At 37.2% G+C, this 21,711-nt stretch overlaps 2 protein-coding genes across 5 annotated transcripts in view; one reads left to right on the forward strand and one right to left on the reverse strand.

Moving 5' to 3' along the window:
* Nucleotides 1-559: 559 nt before the first annotated feature.
* Nucleotides 560-4,720, reverse strand: TMEM60 (transmembrane protein 60). Of its 2 annotated transcripts, none has more exons than XM_063098641.1 (2): nt 4,300-4,720; nt 560-1,240 (listed from the first exon to the last, which is right to left on the reverse strand). In XM_063098641.1, the coding sequence occupies exon 2, from the start codon at nt 1,188-1,190 to the stop codon at nt 789-791; it is 402 nt and encodes a 133-aa protein (XP_062954711.1). In that variant the 5' UTR covers nt 1,191-1,240; nt 4,300-4,720; the 3' UTR covers nt 560-788. The 2 variants fall into 2 exon arrangements, with proteins under 2 accessions (XP_062954711.1, XP_062954712.1); XM_063098642.1 differs by lacking the exon at nt 4,300-4,720 and adding an exon at nt 2,345-2,412.
* Nucleotides 4,721-4,857: 137 nt separating this feature from the next.
* PHTF2 (putative homeodomain transcription factor 2) overlaps nt 4,858-21,711 on the forward strand; it is a 145,360-nt gene continuing 128,506 nt past the window's right edge. For 2 of the 3 annotated variants that reach the window (XM_063098638.1, XM_063098637.1), the window contains exon 1: nt 4,859-5,002. The gene's annotated coding sequence lies outside the window, so the exon portion shown is untranslated. Of the gene's footprint in view, nt 5,003-21,711 lie in introns of all 3 variants that reach the window. The other variant, XM_063098640.1, reaches the window with a different exon arrangement.

Raw genomic sequence — 21,711 nt, forward strand, 5'->3', positions numbered from 1 at the left:
TATAAGACACTTCAGCCTTTTTGGAATTTTTATACGAATTGCAACCTCTGCTTCATTGGAATTGGTTAAGTACCTTGGGAGGGTGATCATGTAATTTCTCAAACCAGGACACTCCTAAGAGCAAACGGGTCACTGACTCTTGGATCCCATGACAACAGGCGTAAATTGGGCCTGTCCTGATGGAACCAGAATGCCAGGTCCCCCTAACTTTATGAAGAGAGAAGCTTCTGCTCTGTTTTAACATGTCACCTCTAATTCATTTGTCTCAATCAGAAGGTAGAAGTAACAGTAAATGTAGCCTAGATAAAAATCTGTCAAACTTTCAATTCTTTCTGAATGAAAACATGACATGGCACCCCTATTTCAGTAACTAGTTTTTTTTCCTTCATAATTTAGAAGCACAATGGCCATTTACTTTGGTCATAAGAAACCCATGATATATTAAATTTCTATCCAAATATATACATTAAAGGCTTTGTATTTACTTACCTTAAATATTGACTACATACTTACTACAGATTATTCACGAGTCATGTAGAAAAATGAGGTCCCAAACAAACTTTATTTACAAAGGGATAATAAGGATATTAGTAACTGAAATACTGAATAATTAAGCTTTGGGTTGACTTAAAAGTCCATGATTCACCAATCCCGTTTTATAGAACAGTATAAAACTACATTTGGTATTTTCCCTCAGTTCACTAGTGTTCTTGAAGCTTGGAAAGATTCAGAACACTTTAATGATAGCTTGTTGAACAGGAGTAGAAGTGAGATGATGTATTTAGAAGTCAGTCTCTCACAAAAAAGACATTATATCCAAGTTCTGTTAAAGCCCCAGCCAGTAAGGCCCATAAAGGAATGAAGACATAGGACAGATTCATTGTAGTAAACTGTTCCAGTTTAGCACACAGTGCGAGGCAGAAGGCTAATTTAAGTAACATTGCAATGAGGTACCAGGCTTTTTTTTTAATATTGTGTGATCCATGTCGAGGGTCAAAGCCAGACTTACACCGCCCAGCCATTTTCACAATCAGCATGACAAGAAGGATAGTATCAAATATCCAGACCGGAATAAATATGAGGAACCAGTTCCAAGGTGCCTTCTCATCCAGTTTCAACACCAACATGATCAAGAAGAGTAATGTGAAAAGCCAGGTGAGTAGTACTCTCTGAGCCAAGGACATTCTCATTTAAACAGTTTAAAGAGGCTGTTGCAGAGTCGAAAAAGGGGAAATATACCCTAAGAAAGGAAAAAATGTCAAGATTGTTTTGTAACAAGAAAAAAAATCACATCCATTCCTAGCAAACAAAGGTGGCTCTTTCCCATTCACAGATTTCCTAATTTTTGAAAACATTTTACCATTCTTTCTTCTAAAACCTCTAAAACTAATAGCAGTCATTGACAACATTACATTCATCAATTCTTACAGCCCATGACAAAGTACAATAAAGTTTTTAGATATCCGTTGAGTAAGTTCTATTCAAAATGTCTCGAGAACAGTCCGTCCCTTTCCAATCTATCACTCAAGTCCAGGCACTTATGACTTTATTCCTGTACCTGAGGGATGTTCTTAACCTCCTTGTACAATGCAAATCTATAATGTTTCATTCAATTTCAAGGGATACTAAGAAAAAGCATTCAAGATCAAAGTAGTGAAAGAGGAGGAGGTGGTATCTAGTCAAAAGAAGAGAGTATAAGGAGGGAATGGTTAATAAAGATTGCAAGGACATCAAGTAGAATTAAGATTGTAAAGAGTTCCTTGGGCTAAATAATATAGAAGGCATTGAAAACAATGAATTTTCATATAAATTCATATTTGTGAATCTTATATTAAATTTTCTCATTAAAATTCTTATAAATATCTATTTTGTCGGTCTAAGATTTTTTTTCCTTTTAAAATTATTTCTTTTGGTATGGGATATAAGTCATCATTATTTTTACTACTTGCTATCCAATCAATAATTAAAACCACTTAATAATCTTTTGATGTTTTATGATTATAGATGCTAAATTATTCTATAATTTGGGCTGTTTTTTATATTACTATCCTGCCTCACTGATCAATATATTTCTGTTTTTCACTAATAATATGACTTACTTTTGCTCTAGGATATGCCCTAATATCTGGGAAGCCCGGTAACTACTCACTGCTTTCTTTCCCATATTTTCTATTTTGCTTTTTCATTTTTTCAGTGCTAAAATCACTAAGATAATTCTTAAAAACTCGGAATTCTGATTCGAAATGTATTAATTTATAACTTAGCTTAGTTATAAACATTTATTTAATCTTCACATATAGGTTTACAGTATGTTTCTCCACTTATTTAATTTTTATATACCAACCTTGTGAAAAACGGTAAGTAAAATGGGAAATCAGAAGCCAGACCGCATGCAGGTGGGTGAGGAGTTAACAGATAATGAAAACAGTTGAGAATGTTTTATTCCCTTGAGACATTTGGAGAAGAGAAAATGAAAGATAAGACATAAAAGATTGAGAAATGGACAAGAAGAAATTTTCAGGGAAGGAAGAATCTAAGTATGACATAAGGTAAGAGAAATAAGCCACTGGGGAATGAAAGACTGGAGATAAGAGGATGCTTGATGGAAAGACAAAAAGGTACGAAGGTGGTAGGGATAGGAACAAAAGCATGGGTGGTAGGAGTAAAGATGCAGGAAGATAAACAAGGAAAAGGTGAAGGAACTGGCTAGATGAAGCAAATACCCTAGACTAGCATGTTCAATTAGTTATATTTTAGAACAAACTTTGATGTACTCTGCAACACCTCTACTGCTTTAAATAGTGGGTGGCTATCATGGTGCAAGAGTACAACATCTGTTTTATTTCAATAGTTAGGTATGAGTCTGCTAACTCACCTCTTTCCCCTTTTACTTGCACTTGTTTACTTAGTTGACAGATGCTTCACAGTGAGTACTTTTGCTCCCAGGAAGGCATTTTCTGTGCTGGTTTCCTTTCCTGGTCAGAGGCTGCCATATAGTGTGTGTGGGGCCGAATTTGGAAGGAGGGTTTGGAGATGTATGTGCTGATTAATAACTATGAATGGATTTCATCCTGTAAATTATATTTGCTCAGTCCTAATCTCCAATCTATCTGGCCGTTTTTGTGAACCTTTAAAGAAAGATTTGTGGTAATACACTTGCTTAAACATAACTTTTTCATCTGCCATCAGATGAGAAAAGCTTTATTTTTTTTCTAATACAGGACTGAATAGCAACTGGTCATGGGAAGGGTGACTGCACTCACCACAGGTACTTTAGGACTGGAGGTGAAAGGGTGCAAAGAATATAATCTTATTGTGGTTGCAAGCTTTATGATGTAGGATGCAAAAAGGTCTTTATGTACTTGCAGGAAAATACCCTCAACAGGAAAGCACTCTGCTTATATATAAATGACGCTTGAAGGATTGTGTATACCTAGCCACAAACGGTGACATACGACCCCAATTTTACACTGACATCTTCATTAATTTAAGCAGTCGTATTTGTTTTCTATTACTCTCCTTTCGTCTCAAGGGAGGGGGAGGTGCGTACCCCAAAACAAAAATTTGCTCAAATAAAAGGTAGTGAAAAAATAGAATTAAAAGATAATACGAATCTTTCCATAAACTTTTTGAATTATCCTATTTCCCACTTAAGGTGGTACCTAGAAGATAAGTATTTCTTCACATGACTCTTTAAAAATTGTTAAAACCTTTGGAATTTTCCCATATAGAAACCTAAAGGGGCCTGTCCACATCACCTGTGTCTGTATAAGCTGTGTGCGGATTTATTAATTTGTCCACGGTGCTTCCCACACCACCCCCATTTCCTTCTCTCGCTACTGCCAGTCTCTTCCAAGTGAACTCCCCTCATCCCAAAGACAGTTTTGCTTAATGAGCCCACACAAATTCCTCTTTATAATGAGTCGCTTTTGAAAGGCCCGTGCTACAACAGCCTTGGCCAACTTAACCGTCCTTCAAAGGAGTAGCGTTCTGCTTGCAACCTGGCTAATTTTCGGGCCTACTTGTCCCTGAACTTCAGGAGGCTCCTAAACTATCCTTGCCCCTTCCTCTGCAAACGCCGACAGTCGTCTCGTGGAGCCTGCCCGGACTCCCCCATTTCTGGACTGCGGGCCCAGCACATTTTGGAATTTAACGCAGCTCTTGGACGATGCACACAGAAGCCCTGGTGCCAAGCAGGTGTGTGTGCATTTGGGGCTGGGAGTCGGCCGCAGAGCCCATGCAGGCATCGGGAGGCCAGAGCCCAGGCACGGTGGGGCGAGGGCCCGAACGCGGACTCACCTGGCAGCGCCGCTGGCCGGAGAGCGGAGAGGGGCGCGAGGACCAAGAAATTCGCCAGTTTGGGTCCTTGTTCTTTTCCACACTTTTTCCCCCATTAAATCCAAAACCCTTCACATTATTAAGAAAAAGCCTCAGTTCCGCCTCTCTAAGAGACAGCGGCAGAGGTTTCCTCAGTTCTACCTTAGGGCCGCGCCCACATCCGGGGCTGGTTGTCACCGCCCCTGGGCCTACCCTATAGGTACAGAGGACGCCAATCTGGGTGCAGAGGCCCCTCTCCCCCGCGGTAATTGGACTATTTGGCCGCCAGTGCAAACCAACCGACCTTTCCTCACATTCAGGTTCGACAAAAAGGCGGCAGTAAGAGAACCCAGTGGGCCTCCTCTCTACTGCCACTGGTTAGGAGGAAAGTCAGTCCTAAGCTCAGCGTGGAGTTTCCGTGGTCCCATTGTGGCCACAGATGCCAATCAGATCAGCCAGCGCTCGGCTCCGCCCCCGAGGGATGCCCCGCCCTCCCCGCGAGCGCTTGGAGACTGCAGACTCTTGGCGCAAAATCCTGCGGGAGGGGTGTGGGCCGACGCTCTGGAGGCAGCGCGCCTGCGCTGCAGCTCCTCCGGCTCCCGCGGCGGCTGCGGCGGCGGCACTCGCCCCGGTGTCTCCCGCGTGCACCCAGCCGCCTCCTAGCGGTGCGGCGCCCGCTTCTACGGTAAGAGCGGCATCACCTCCGTGTTCGGGCGGGCCGTGAGTAGATCGTCGGGTTCTGACAGAATCCCGAGGATGGATCAGGACGAGGAAAGAAAGCGGCCGGTGGGATGGAGGTCGGGGCTCCGGGTCCAGCGCGTCGCCCTCCACCGTCAGTGACTTCCCTGGCAGCCTCCGGCACCTGTGGGCCCGGATCAGCCGCGACCCCTTCCCATCTTTTGGCGGTTGGCCGAGACTGAGCTTCGCTCCTCCGGAGCCCGTGCGGTCCTCAAGCCTTGATGGTGACGGGCCGAAGCCCAGCGCCGCCGCCCGCACTGGTGCCGCCGCACCCGCCCCTCCGCTCTCTCCCCAGGCCCTTCTCCGCTTCCTTCCCTTGGCGCTGTGTGGGGGTGGGGGTCGTCCGTCCTGGGAAGGCATGCAGGGGCATCGTGTGGCCGAGCCGTGGCCGGCGGGGAGAGGTCAGCTAGCGGCGGGAGGAGCGGGCTGGAGAGAAGGGGGCGGCTGGACGCAGCCTGGGAAGGAGGGTCGCTGCTCTGCACCCGCTGAGCAGGCAACAATTTAGTTTTCTGATTCCAGCACTGCCGAGAGGGTGCTGAATCCTGTGCATGGATCTTAAGGGATATTTCCCGTCTGGAAACAATACTGTGGTCCATCAGCATGCTTCACCTTTTTCTATTTTTATCTGCTTAACGTTGACAGCCAACGTTTGGTATTGTTCTTTCGAGTCATGGCTTTCTAATTTAATACCTCCCTGAAGTTTCAGGGCTCTTTCTGTCACCAGTCTGTCACTATTTTTATTTTTAGTTTGGCAAAAATAAGAAACTGCTTTATATTAACATATACTAACCAGGGAAGTACAGAATCTGGAACAATATTTACTAATCTCAGTATGTACTTTACATGCCAAGTAATTATGAAATTTATGGTGTATGTATTAAATGTTTTGTAATTTACAGTTGTTTTCTTTGTTAATGGTATATCCTGCTTACTTTGAGATTACTTTCTTACGTGTGATACTTCTTATAGTTTTTTGGTTAGCTTTCACCAAACATTTTTAAATGTTTCTTTCCTTTTTTTTTCCTCTGAGACTTTGGCAAGAGATTTAGTATTTGATGTTGTTCGTAGATTTTTTGTAAAATTTGTTTTCTCCAAAGCTGAACTTTTTTCACACTTTTAATATTGGAAGGGGAATTCTCAGAATTTGGAAACTTAAGCAGTTTAGCCTAGAGTTGTAAAATAGTTGTAAAACAAATTGAAATCCTAACTTGGATTTTGAGTTCAGGCTGCTGTTTAAGAGAAGGAAATGGGTATGCCTTGCCAGTTGTAGTGGCTCAGCAGAGAAAAAGAATCTGGAGGTCTGAGAAGAATGAGCCATGTCTGGGACCAAAAACAAGGTGGTTCCAGGAAAATTTTTTGCTCTGGAAGTAGCTTGCCTCCCACAGAGGTTAGTTGTCATCATGCATCAGATAGTACTAAGTTAGGTGTTAGTGAGGTGGGGAGTGTCTGTGTTCTAATTTTCACCACTTTCTGGTAGAGCTGAAAAAAGCAAATCAAGCAAATCAAGTACAGTGTACAACAGGGGCATTCTTGGATAGTTAAGCCTTCAAGAATAAACATTTTTTGAGCCCAAACTGGCACTGGCTAGTTGGCCCTGAAAATAAAGAAGGTGGCCTGAGCAATTTTTAAACCAGGGACCTTTTTGGCTAGTCCATTTAATGGAAAATTGCAAGGAATTTGTAATGAAAAAGGCTTCACTATACTGATCCAAAGAGAATTCAAGGTGGAATGTGGCAAAAATGAGGGTCAAAAAAGGGTTGGACTCCTTATATATTATCTCATTTAATCCTTATAATCCTCTGAGGAAGGTACTGTGATTACTGTCCTTCCTGCTTTATGGATGAGTTAACCAAGACTTAGGTTAACTTCTGTGTTCAAGATTTCTCCACTAATGAGTTGGTGGAAGTGGGATTTACATCCAAGCAATCTGATTCCAAAGTCAACATTCCAAGATATACTTTGCCACCACAATAAAATTGGTTTCTTAGAGACTTGGTAGAAAGAGGCTAATTAAAACAATAATGCAAAACCCTAAACTGAATTCAGTATTGTACATACTTAGTAACACTTTGAGATCATTGTGTAATAGACACTGTTGCGTGTTGCTGAGGATATAGGGATGAAGGAGTCTGCTGTCTCTCATTTAGTGGGGGAGATAGATATTTGAACAAAGGATACTGTAGAGTATGTGGTTTCGTGCAAAGTGAATTCAGTTAAAAGGACAGACAGACTAAAGTTTGAATCCCTGTTGGGCTTTGTGACATTGAATATGACACCAAACCTCTCTCAGTGTCAGTTTCCTTATCTGTTTAGTGGAGAGGATGATACTTCAGAGGGGTTATTAAGCATTAAATAAAATATGTAAGGTACTGGTGCATGGCAAACACTGAATAAAGAAGAAAGAGCAAATAATTATGAGAGAGAGAAGGGATGGGGTGGTTCAGGCAGGAGCCTTAAAGGCTTAAAGGTAGTTTTCATAGATGGTGAATGACGGCATTCCACACAGAGCAGGAGGAGGCATGGTCTCAGAACAGGAATGTGGATTGCTGAGAGAACAGTAGGTACAGTCATGCGCTGCATAAAGACGTTTTGGGCAGCTGTGGACCGTACATATAAAAGATAGGGTAGCTTAGGAGCCATAGGCTATACCATACATTCTGTGTGGTAGGCTATACCATCTAAGTTTGTAACTATGCTCTATGTTGTTTACACAAATTGCCTAGCGATGCATTTCTTAGAACATATGTCCATCGTTAAGGGACACATGACTGTGATTGTGACTTTATATAAAAAGTATTTGTGAAGGCCAACTTTAAATGGTAATTGTATATAAATATGGCTGGGCAAAGTGAGTACTGCCCAATTTCGATCGTTGGAAATTGCATACTTTGATACTAAAGTTATAGGAAAACTTGAACGCTTTGTCCATTGTTACATTTTTATTTAATATTTACCTTCCAATACTTATTTTCCCAGTGCAATTAAAACTCCACTTCCAAACATGTCCAGCTAAGCAACTATTTCATTATTTTATTGACATATTTCATTCTAAGCTGTGAAAGAAGACTAAGAAACACTATTAGAGGCATTTGCACTTAATTTGTGGAACATATTTTGGGATTGTTTATAAAAAAAATCTCCCAGTGACTGTTGCCATGCCTTAACCCCTTTACCTAGTCTGTATCTGCATAGAGTCGATATTGCAAACTCCCCTTTGTATATATGTTGACTGTCTTCTCTTAACTCCAACTTGAGATGTGATAGTGGGACAGTGTTTTAAGTTGGGACTGCCCCTGAAAATCAGAGAAAAAGTATCATGCTTAAATCTTCCTCTCAGGTTACCAGATAACCATAAATATACTGAATTTATAAATGTGGAAAGTCACTTGATGACCAGAATCATATGTTCATAAATTGAAAATATTAGATGACATTTAGGAAAGCTATATTTTTCATCTAGCATGTTAGCCTCATACAAATGGCTAAAATGACACAAAATACAGAGGTGAATTTTCAGATGAGAACAACTGATTGCTTCCTAGAACAGGTAGTTTTAGGGCTAGGAAAGAAAATATGCTGGACTTCATTCTGAGTACTGAACAGGAACTGGGGCAGGAAATGGCTGCGTCTGAACCACTAGCTGATAATAATCATAATATGGTTAAGTTTGACATTTAATGAGAGGAAGTAAAGGAAAAAAAAGTGCATAGTATGCAGCTTTCCAGCTTCAGGCTGTTAAAAGTATATATCTACAGAATTTTCGAAGATAGGCAGTAGGCACTTGTATTTGTTGCATGAATGAAAGTACCTTAGTAAAACATTCAGAATAGGGTCTGTTGCTGATAGCAAAAAATTTATGATATGTATGGGGCACAAGTTTTGATGCTCTGTATTCCTAAATTTAATTCCCAGTTATGTCATCCACCAGTTGTGTGGTTGAAGTTCAGTTTTATTTATTCATAAAATAGAAATATTGGCTGTGTAAGATTTTAAGAATTAAATAAGGTAATGTATGTAAAGTACTTGACACAGTGGTGACTTCTATAAGACTTGCTCAAAAAATGGTTGCTGCAATTATTTGACTATGCTGAAGATTTTTTGTGTGTGTATGTGTGCATGGCTTTTTTTTTTTTTTTACATATAATTCCCAAATAGAGTAATGAAAGCCAGAAAATGGCAAACAAGTAAATAAAACCTTTAAAGGAGGTGATCAAATATTATATAGGTAACAGGCAGAGTTGAATAAAGAATCATTGCAGCCACTTATCAAAGAAGGGAAAATATAGGGAGAGAGCTTCATTCTCTCTTTTTTTTTTTCCTGAAGAAAGTAGGTCAGACTCATTAAACCAGGTAGAGTAAATAAATAGGGTTTTGCTATTCTGAATGACAGTAAAAAAATTCATTGAAATATGGTCTCAGTGTTGTGGGTTAAGTGTATAGGAAAAGGACTTTTTTTCTCAGATCTCATAACCACCTTTTTTATTTATTCGTAAAATTCTTTAATGGAGAAAAACCATTAATTGTACAGTTATGAAGAAGGCTTTAGTTGTAAATAATCCTGGGAGATAGAGCAGACTAATTTAACTACACAGATTTCCTAACTGTTCATTCAATATATCTCATTGCCTACTGTATATCTTTTGGTGTAAATGTATAAATGTATCATATTTGAATTTAGCCTCATGCTAATCAATTCTTCACACAGCTTCTTTTCAGAATGATTATGCTGAAATACTAACATAATCATTTCAAAATTATATCCTTTGTGCCTGCACATGATAATTAATAAATATTTGATCTTTCCATGTATCTTAAACTTTGGACAATTCTAAATGACTTGCATATCTAAGTTTGGATTTTTCTTTGTGGGAAGGATTTTCACTACAAATTCAATTTCTTTAATAGACAAAGGGCTGTCCAATTTATTTTTTCTTGAGTGAGCATCGATAGTTTATATCTTTCAAGAAATTTGTTCATTTAACGTAAGTTGTCAAATTCATTGCATAAAATTATTCGTAATATTCCCTTATCTTTTTAATAACTGTAAGATTTGTAGTGATGTTCCCTCTCTCATTGCTGGCTGTGGTAATTTGTGTCTTTTTTCATTTTTCTCCTGTTCAGTCTAGCTACAGATTTATCTATTTTATTGATCTTCTCAAAGAACCAGCTTTTGGTTATCTTAATTGATTTTCTGTTCTCAAATTCATTGATTTCTACCCTTTATCTTTATTATTTCCCTTTCTAGTGTTTACTTTGCATTTTATTTGGTCTTGATTTGCTAGAATCTTAAGGTGGAAGCATAGTTCATTAAATTGAAAACCTTATTCTCCTCCAAAATAAGTATTTAATGCTATAAAATTCCTCTCTAAATAGTGCTTTGATTGCATTCCACAAATTTTGATATGTCATGTTTTTATTTTTATTCAAGTTCAAAATCTTTGCCGTTTTCTTTAACCCCATTGGTTGTTTAAAAGTATGTAAATGAATTTTCCAAATATTTGGGGATTTTTTGGATATTTTTCAGTTACTGATTTCTGATTTAATTTCACTGTAGTCAAAGAACATACATTGTATGAAGTTGAATCATTTTAAATTTATTGAGACTCGTTTTATGGCCCAGAATATGGTCTGTCTTGGTAAATACTTGAAAAAAATGTTAGGTGAAGTGTTCTGTAAGTGTCAGTCTGTCAAGTTGGTTGTTCAAATCTTCTATAGCCTTGCTGGTTTTCCGTCTACTTGTTCTAACAGTTTTTGAGAGAAAGGTGTTGAAATCTCTATAATTGTGTACTTGCTGATTTTTCCTTGCAGTTCTTTCAGTTTTTGCTTCATATGTTTTGAAGTTCTATTACTAGATGCTTGCATATTTAAAATTGTTATGATCTTTTGATGAATTGGATCTCTTTATCCTTGTGAAATTGCCTTCTTTATCCCTGGTGGTATGTTTTGTTCTGAAATCTACTTTGCATAATCAGTCCAGCTTTTTTTTTTAATTACTATTAGCATGGTATATCTTTTTCCATCTTTTTACTTTTTACCTGTTTTAGTATTTATATTTAAATTGAGTTTCTGGTAGACAGCATATATTTGGGTCTTGTTATTTTTAATCCAGTTTCCTAATCTCTGCCTTTTAATTTAGACCATTACATTTAATGTGATTATTGATATTGTTGGGTTTAAATCTGTCATCTTGGTATGTGTTTTTTATTTGTCCCATCTGTTCTTTTGCTTTCTTTTGGAATATATAAGTATTTATTGATTCTGTTTTATATCCTTTTTTTGACTTATTATCTATGGCTCTTTTGTCATTGTTCCTTGTGGCTAGTATACAACTTTAACTTACCACAGCCTACTTTTGAGTAAAAGACCACTATATATATAGTAAAAGAATCTTATGACACTATACTTCTGTTTCTCCTGTCTTAAACTTTGTTCTATTGTCATACATTTTAATTCTATATTTGAATCCCACAATGTATTGTTGATTTTTTTTAAGCTTTATATAGACAGTTTCCCTTTAACAGGGATTTATAGATAATTTGTGGGGGGGAAAGAGGCTCTTAAATGTACCCACATGTTTACCATTTTCAAGGCTATTTATTCCTTTGGGTTGATATAGGTTTCCTTTTGCCTGAAGGACTTCCTTTAATATTTATTATAATGCTGAGCTGCAGCTGATTAGTTTTTTCAGCTTTTGTATGTCTGGAAAAATCTTTGTTTGATTTCATTTTTGAAATATATTTTTGCTGGGATGAAATCTTAGGTTGACAGTGTTCTTCTTTCAGTACTTTGATGACATTGCTCCCTATCTTCTCATTTGCTTTTTTCTGACATGAAATCTACTGTTTCTCCATACACAAAGTATCTTTTTTCTCTTGCTACTTTTAAGATTATCTCTTTACCACTGTTTTTTTGCACTTTTATTATAATGTGCTTGGTGTAGTTTTTTATTTCTTTTTTAAATATACATTTCTTATGCTCTTGGATTTGTGGATTTATCATTTTCATCAAGCTTAGGAAAATTGTGGCCATTGTTTCCTCAAATAGTTTTTTTGTCCTCCTCTTTCTTCCCTCATTCTGTTACTCCAGTTACACATATATTAGGCCACTTGATATTGTACCACAGCTAACTGATGCTCTGTTTGTTGCTTTTTTTTTTTTAAGTCTTTTTTCTCTTGCCTATGTTTCATTTTGGATAATGTCTATTGGAGTGTCTTCAAGTCAGTAACCTTTCCTTCTGCCAGTTTCTAATATGCTGTTAATCTCATCCAGTATATATTTAATCAGATATTGACTTTTTCATCAGTATAAGTTCAGTTTGGATCTTTATAGCTTCCAAGTCTCTCTTTAACATGATCATGCTTTCCTCTACTTTTTCGAATATATAGAATTTATAATAGGTTTTTAAAATTGTGATAAAAAGTACATAATGTAAAATTTACCCTTAACCATTTTTAAGTTCAATAGTATATGAACGAAGTTTGTTCACACCATTGTAAAACAGATCTCCAGAACTTTTCATGTTGCAAATTTGAAACTCTATACCTATTAAACAATAACTCTTTTTCCATTCACCCCAGCCCCAGGCAAACACCTTTCAACTTTCTGTCTCTATGATTTTGCCTATTCTAGGTACTTCATATAAGTGGAATCATACAGTGTTTGGCTTTTTGTGACTGGCTTATTTCACTTAGCATAGTGTCCTCACAGTTCATCTATGTTGTAGCACGTAGGAACTAATGTTCCTACTTAGACAGGATTTGCTTCCTTTTTAAGGCTGAATAGTATTCTGTTGAAGGTACATACTACATTTTGTTTGTCTATTCATTCATTATTAGATATTTGGATTGTTTCTACCTCTTGGTTATTGTGAATAGTGTTGCTGTGAACATGGGTATTTAAATAAGCCTTTGAGACCCTGCTTTTGATTCTTTTGGACATATACCCAGAAATGTAATTGCTAGATCATGTGGTAGTTCTCTTTTTAATTTTTGAGACACCTCAATACTGTTTTCCACAGCAGGTGCACCATTTTACAATTTACCAACAGCACACAAGTATTTCAATTTCTTCACATTCTCATCAATATTTGTTATTTTCTGTTTTCTGTTTTTGTTTTTATAGTAGTCATCCTAATGGGTATGAGGTGATATCTCATTGTGGTTTTGATTTGCACTTCTCTGGTAATAAGTGATGTTGAGCCTCTTTTTGTATGCTTGTTGGCCATTTGTATATCATCTTTGAAGAAATGTCTGTTCAAGTCCTTTGCCCATTTTTAATTATGTTTGATTTTCTTGTTGAGTTATAAGAGTCTCTTATATATTCTGAATATTAACTCATATGTGATTTGCAAATATTTTCTCCCATTCTGTAGGTTTCTTTTCATTCTGTTATGTACTTTGATGCACAAAACATTTTTAGTTTGATGTAGTCCCATTTTTGTATTTTTGCTTTTGTTGCCTGTACTTCTGGTATCATATGAAAGAAGTCATTGCCAAGTCCAGTGTCTTGAAGCTTTTTCCCTTTGTTTTCTTCTAGGAATTTTTTAGTTTTAGGTCTTACATGTAGGTCTTTAATCCATTTTGAGTTAATTTTTGTATATGGTGTAAGATAAAGGTCCACCTTCATTCTTTTGCATGTGGATGTCCAGTTTTCTCAGCACTATTTGTTGAAGAGACTTTTTTCCCCCATTAAGTGGTGTTGGTACCCTTGTTGAAGATCATTTGATTATATACAAGAGGGTTTATTTCTAGGGTACCTATTATATAACATTTGTCTGTTTTTGTTTATGACAGTACCATACTATTTTGATTACTGTAGCTTTATCATATGTTTGGAAATCAGGACATGTGAGCCCTCCACATTTGTTCTTTTTCAAAATTGTCTTGCCTATTTGGGCTCCCTTAAGATTCCAGGTGAATTTTAGCACGAATTTTTCTATTTCTGCAAAAAAATGCCATTAGGATTTTAATAGGGCTTGCACTGAATCTTTAGATCACTTTGAGTGGTATGGACATCTTAACAATAGTAAGTCTGTTGCTCATAACAAATACTTGAAAATGTGGAAGCAGCTTTGGGACTGAGTAATAGGCAAAAGCTGGAAGAATTTGGAGGAACAAGCTAGAAAAAGCCTAGCTGCTGGTGGGAGTTTGGAAGACAAGAAAACCAGAGAAAGTTGGGGATGTTTAGAGACTGGTTAAATGGTGGTGACCAGAATGCTTATGGAAATATGGACTATAAAGACCATTCTAAGGAGGTCTCAGATGTAAATGAGAAGAGACTTATTGGAAACTGGGGCAAAGATCACCCTTGCTCTGAATTGGCTAGGAATTTGGCTGCATTGTGTCCATGCTCTAGGACTTCATGGAAGTTGGAACTTCCAGAGTATTTGGCAGAAGAAATTTCTAAGCAGCAAAGTATTAAGGAAGCTGCATGGCTACTTGTAACAGCCTATGCTGTGTTATGGGAGCAAATGCATGATGTAAAGCCAGAATTTAAAAGGGAAGCAAAATGTAAAGATTTGGAAATTTTGCAGCCTGGCCACATGGTAGAGAAGCAGAGAGCATTTTCATGTGAAGAATACAATGTGCTGAGAAGATTAGTACAAAAGAAAGGGTTTATCAAGAGGAGGGGAAAAGGGCCCTGAAGGCATTGCAGAAGCCTCTTGGACCAACCCTTCCATTTCAGGCCAGGAGGCCTAGGGAAACAGAATGGTCTCAGAGAACAGGCCTGAGGTGCCCTCCATTGGCTCGCTGCCCAGGGCCACCTCAGGAAGCTGCTTCTTCCAGCATCCTGGCTGCTTTGGCTACTCCACCTGTGGCTAAATTGGCCCCAGGTGTGACTGGACTCAAGTTTTGGAAGATACAAGCTGGAAGACTTGGTGGTGTCCACGTGGTTTTAGGTCTGCAGGCTTGCAGATCACCAGAACTGTGGAGGCTTGGGAGCCTCCACCCTGATTTCAAAGGATTTATGGAAAAGCCTGAGGGCCTGGGAAGAGATTTGTCACAGGCGTGAATTCACCACAGACAGTCTTCACTAGAGCAATGCCAGGAGGAAATGTGGGGTTTGGAGTTGCAGCAGAAAAACCTCACGAAGGCCAGCCTAGTGGAGTTTTGAGAGTGGGACTGCGATGGAGACCCCAGACCTGTGGAGCTACCAGAGTGGAACCTTAGCCCTGGAGAGCTGAAGTGTGGCTTGATACTAGGAAAGCCATAGAAGCTGAGCTGCGAGGACGTGGGGACTCATCTCCCTCAGCAGTATGCAGAAGATGTCGAACATGGAGTCAAAGTACGTGATTTGCCAGCTTTTGAGTTTTAATGCTTCCCCTGCTGGGTTTTGGACTAGTTTGGGACCTGTTACCCCTGTCTTTTGGCCTATTTCTCCCTTTTGGAATGGGAATATGCACCCAATGCTTGCCCCACCATTTTATCTTGGCAGTAGATAACTTGTTTTGATTTCATAGATGGGACTTTGAGACTTTGAACTTTTGAGTTGAAACAGGTTAAGACTTTGGGGATGAAATTAATATAATTGTATGTGAAAAGGACATGAGTTTTGGGGAGCTGGGGTGGAATGCCTTGGATTGAATGTCCCCCCAAAGCTTAATTCCCACTGTAACTGTTGAGGGTGGGAAATACTATTATGTATGGTGATTGAAAGGTGGGGCCTTGCAGAGGTGATTAGATTGTAGGACCATGCTGTAGTGAAGGGATTAAAAATAGTGGTCAAGGACATGGTTTCGAGGACTTTAAAAGGAGAGTGAATGAAGAGGTTAGTCTCTCTCTGCTCTGCCATTTTCTGCCATGTGAGACCCCTGGGTCACTGTCACCACCACCAAGACCTTTACTAGATGTGTTCCCTGTACTTTGGACTTCCCAGCATCTGAAACTGTAAGCAATAAATTTCATTTTCTTACAAAGTACCCAGCTCTGTGTAGTTTGTTATAAGCAACAAAAATAGACTAACACAGTTAAGTTTTCCAGTCCATGAACACGGGACTTCTCTTCATTTATTTGAGTCTCTAATTTCTTTTGCCAATGTTTTGTATATAATGGATGTTTTAATGTCCTTGTTTACAAATCCTATCATCTTTGTCATTTCTGGGTTTGTTTCTGATTTTCTCATCATGGATTGTATTTCCTTATTTATTTACATGCCTGCTACTTTTTTGTTTGGATGCCAGACATTGTTTATTTTACATTGTTTGGAGCTGGATTTTCTTTGTATTATTTTAATTTAATCCTCAAAAAGGCTTGCTTTTTAAGCTTTGTTAGGTGAGACGTGAGCATTCTTTAGTACAAGGTTAATTTGACCCTACTACTGAAGCAATAGTCTTCTGAATATCCTAGCTATTACCCATTAGTACTGGGTTCCTCCACTCTGGCTGTGAATTCTTACCATCCCTATGTGACTTTTGGAGATTGTTCTGCCTGCTTCTTTCTGTTGGTTCGTTCTCTGACTTCAGATAGTTTTCCTACACACATGTGCTGATCAATACTCAACTGAAAACTCAAGAGAATTTTCTGTACTTCAGAGGTCTCTTTGTGCAGCTCTGTTCTCTCTGGTACTTTGCCCTGGGAACTCTCGCTGCCTTGTGTCCTTTAATACTCAAATCTGTTTTCTCAACTTGGGGAGACTTCCAGGCTCTGGTTTTCTTCTTATAGCACTTTGTCCTGGAAACTGTAGTCACACTTGAGCAATCAAAGGTCTCACTTTTTTGTTTCCATTCTCTCAGGGAACACTGTCCTGTGCTGCCTGTTGTCCATTGTCTGAAAGCCTTTCACATATTTTGTTCAAATTTTTAGTTTTTAAGATGGGAATATTAATTTGGTTCCCATTATTCCATCACAGCTAAAAGTGGAAATCTCTGTGTATTGAGTTTTAAAGTAATAATTTAGATGGAAAATACAAGTATCATTTTTAGTATCGTTATAATTAAATTCCATGGTTTTAGAGTGCATTAGCTTTGCATGGCCAGAACCAGAGTACACTGTATGGTTTGATTGGCTAAATGTGTTTATGTTCATCTTCTTCGATATTCCTATTTCACTTGAAACAAATGTAGGCATGTATGATGATTTAAAAGGTAAGCAACTAGTTGTATTTTCTTCTTTTATAAACCCAGTTCTGATAGATGACAAAACTCTGTGTTTGTGTATGTGTGTAAAAATATGTCTAAATAATTTTTAATGGAGATTAATGAGAAGTGTTTATTTCCCTAAGAGTATAATAATTCAGTTTTCATCATCATTGAAAAATATTTGTAACACTGAAAAAGCCACTATTATGTGAAAATACTTTTCATATTTTGAATGGTCAATTTAACTTAACTTTGGAAATAATAGATATTAAGGACTGTTCAAAATCTCTATAGGCAAAATGGGCTTAAGATGGGCTTAACCTGTCTCCTTATTGATTACAGGCAAGTAGAATGACCTTTATCTTTTCTTCTGATGGGGTAGATTATGTCAATTGGTAAAATCAAAACACAGGGCTAGTTTTCTTATACCTACCCTATGCCTTTCTTACACTGCACCCACACTGAATGAGAAAATAAACTTAATTATAAGAGGAAGGCTTTATGTGTATTAAGTTGGTAGTTTGTATGTAGAAAATTAACATGAGAAAGGAAGTATTTTAAAACTGAATTAAAGCTTATCATAATTATTTTTTTTATTTTGACATAATTTTGGACTTTAAAAAAAATTGCAAAACTAATATAAAGAATTACTATATAACCTTCACCCAGATTACCCAAATATTGACATTTTACTATATTTGCTTTATCCTTCTCTCTCTCTCTGTCTCTTGATAGATGTACAGATATATATATATATATTACTTTTTTCCTGACACATTTGCGTCATATATTCCTTTACCCCTACATACCTGAGGAACATAGGGGCTTTTCCTAAAAACAAGGTGATTCTTCTACATAAACAGTACAATTATCAAAATCAGGAAATTAACATTGATATGATACTATTTTCTAATCTACAGATATTCACATTTTACCAACTATAACAGTATTGTCCTTTATAGCAAAAGAGTGTCTAGGATTATATGCTGCATTTAGTTATCATATCTCCCTAGTTTCCTTTAAGCTAGAATAGTTCTTTTTTTTTTAAGAGAAAATGGTATATTATTACTAGTTTATTATTATCATTTACAGAAATAAAGAAACTGAAAGTACATTTTTTTCTCCCTTGCTGAAATTTATTTTTATTTATTTTTCATTTTTTTTCTTATTGAAACTTTTTTTTTTTTTCGGGAACATGTATGGGAAATTTTTATTTTTATGATACAAAATTTATTTATTTATTTTTAAAATTTATTTTTTATTGTAACATAGTTGATTGTACATGTCTGTGGGATACAGGGTTGAACATCAATTCCTGTATGTAGTATGTGATGCTCAAATCAGGATAATTAGTATATTTAACATTATACGATGTAATCATTTTTCTTGTCCCTTTACCAATTCCTCCATTACTCCCTCTTCCCCTTCCCCACCTCTGGTAATCTCAGTTCTTGGAACAGTTCTTGAGCCTATGTTTGTATTTCATGATATTGACATGTTTTAAGTATTGGGGCCAGTTATTTGGTATAATGTCCTTCAATTTGAGTTTTGTGGTTTTTTCCTCATGATTATATTTAGGTTATGTACTTTTGGCAGCAATATCACAGATATAATGTTACATACTTTCCAGTCCATTATATGAGGATGCAAATGCTGTAATTTATCCTATTACTGATGATGATAACTTTGAGATATTTGCCGGGTTTCTCCATGGTAGAGTCACTATTTTATTCTTTGTAATTAATAAGTACCTTGTGGAGAGATACTTTGAGATCATGTAAATATCCTACTACTTTCAAACTTACCCATTAGTTTTAACATCTGTTGATTATTCTTGCATGAATCGGTTGTTATCAAGATGATTGCCAAATGGTAATTTTCCCAATTCTCTAATTTCTACTGCGTTTATTAGCTGGCTTCCTGTGTTTAAAAAAAAAAGCTTCCATCTCTCTATCTATCTATCTACTCATATCAGTATGGACTCATTGCTTCTTATTTTACCCTTTTGCCAATGTCCCTATGATTCTTTGAGCATTTTCTTACTTTTTGACCCAACAAGATAGTCCAGGATCACCTTGTACTGTGTGTGCCCCCACTGCAGAATCAGGCATTTCTCTTAAGAGTGTTGGTTCTTTTTTTACTGTGGAATGCTATTTTGAGGTCTGGATGCTAGGTGTGCTTATTCCTACTGAGGAGTCATTGTTTCTAAGCCCTCTAAGTGAACATAGCCAAGTCTATATGTATATGTATGAGTATATATGGGTGTGGGTATGTATAATACACCTTTATTTTCAGGAAGGAATATTGAGTTAACCAGTGTCATGGCTGCTAAAAATAAAAAAGAGTGAATATAGTCTTAGGCTACATGACCAAGTGATCATATCTTTATCAAAAGAGGTTATAGCTCTACTGTGTTTTGTGTTCTTCAGATAAATAGATTATCTGTTGAGCAACTGGATTCCAGGAATTACATAGATCTTTTCTGGTGAGGCAGATTACCTGAATGGTGAAGGGTCTGTTATATGAAGAACAGTTGAAGGAGCTGGGAATATTTAGTTTGGAAAAAGAGTAGCAATAGCATATACTTATACTAAGTTGTTTGAAGGCAGAAGAAATAGTATATTTATTCTGTGTTCATTTAGAGTATATAACTAATACAGATGAATGGAACTTAAGAGAGAAATTTATCTCTGCAAAAGGAAAATTTTGAGGCAAGCTCTCTTCTAATGGAGGGAGCTGCCTTAGAAATCTCAAACTCAATTATTATCTCTAATCAGAGGAAAGGTTTGCTTATTTTTGTATAATTAATTTATGCTATGAGAATTTGGAACTACTTGAAAGATGTCTTAAGTAGGCTATATTTAGTGGTTGAGTCAATAGTATGTCTCACGAGATGTATCATGAGGAAAGATTCTGTCCTAAGTGTACGAAATAACGTGTTCATAATTTCCTCTTGGGAATTTATTATGCATAGTAAGATATTAAAGGCTCTGAGAAGTCCTCAAGTAAGGAAACTTGTTTGACTTTTTCTAATCTAGTGGATATAGAGACAGGTTGGGCTGTATATGTAATCTACATGTACAGTAGTCATCTATATAGACGTGGTATTTAAACCAAGATATTTGATATTATTAAGAGACTGAGTAAAGATAGACATGTCCAAAGACTGAGCTAAGGGAGAAGAGAAAAACCTGTTTTGATTTGCTCCAAAGAGGAGCAAATTGAAGAGAATGGTTTCCTAGAAGCTAAGTGAATAAAGTGTTCCAGGAGGACAGAACATAAACAGCTGTGTCATCTACTGCCTGTAGGTTGAATAAGGTGAGCAACCAAGACCTGACCACTAGATTTAGCAACTGGAAATCATCGGTGTCCTTAAATAGAGCTTTCAGTAGAGTATTGGGGGTGAAAACATATTTGAAGAAAGGACATAGAGAAGTGGGAGGAGATAGCAAAGTTTTGTTCTGTGAAGGGGAGAAGAGAAATAGAACAATTGTATTTGTTGAGCACTTTCTGTGTGTTTTATATTGTTGAAAAAGATTTAGGCAACAATGAAAAGAATGAGCTATACATAGTTTAGCTCATCATTCTGGCTTAAATAGTAGTTACAGCATGTTTATAAAGTACTTTCCTCTGTGGTATGGATATGAATAGACTAGTAATTGAATTATTTGTTTCCTGGTTTATAGAAAAAAAAATTCTTTTATAGTAGAAGAATGTATTAGATGAAGTAGGTGTTAAATTGTGTTGCATTCCCCGATTTTCAGGCAGTGTAGGCCCATTGGCTGGCTTGGTAGTTAGGAGTAATATAAAGCAAAGTCCTCAAATGTAATTTTTATTAATCCTGAATTGATGATCTGGGTGTATTAATGATGGTGTTACATAAAATAGTAAGATTTGATGTCCAGTCATATGTTCAGTATTTTAAAAATGACACAGTTTCAAGAATAGTCCCATTATCCCCTAAGAAGTATTCTGGTATATTTAAAGCCATGTATACTAATTTTAAATTGGCCACTATAACTATAGGAGAAGAAAACCCAGGGAATATAATTTGGTCCTCATTCCTACTTCACCATTAACTTTCTGTGTACCTTCTCAGAACTAATTACAAGCACAGTCTAAGTCTGGTCAGATTCTCGTTGTTTATAGTAGTTGTGTTCTATAAGGCCACTTCAGACACTGAATTAGCCAATACTGAAGCATTGCTCCTAGAGTAAATACAGCATTAAGTTCCTGTGAGCCAGTGATCACAACATTTTTGTCAGCTGATCAATATATAAACTTGTTTTACGTGTGTTTCTGTTTTTATTATTGATTTATTAACATTGAACTCATGGCTAATAGCACTGTAAATTATGTCTAAATGAAAATTATCTAACAAACATGTTTTCTCCATAAGACTCATTATAACCTTCTTGCACTTAGGAACACTAGACAGCACTTCAGCACTACACTTGGGGACCATTTTAAAACAACAGAATGCCAATAAGCAAAAAATGCAAAATACGTGACACTAATAGACCACAAAAAGGACCCTGTTTACAATATGATAGAGCTGTCTTGTTTAAGAAGATTGAGCC

This window comes from Cynocephalus volans, chromosome 6 (genome assembly GCF_027409185.1).
Source record: "Cynocephalus volans isolate mCynVol1 chromosome 6, mCynVol1.pri, whole genome shotgun sequence".
Classification (NCBI taxonomy): domain Eukaryota; kingdom Metazoa; phylum Chordata; class Mammalia; order Dermoptera; family Cynocephalidae; genus Cynocephalus; species Cynocephalus volans.

Excerpts from the sequence above, each read along its gene's own strand:
- TMEM60 (XM_063098641.1), bottom strand. The coding sequence starts at position 1,190 with ATGAGAATGTCCTTGGCTCAGAGAGTACTACTCACCTGGCTTTTCACA.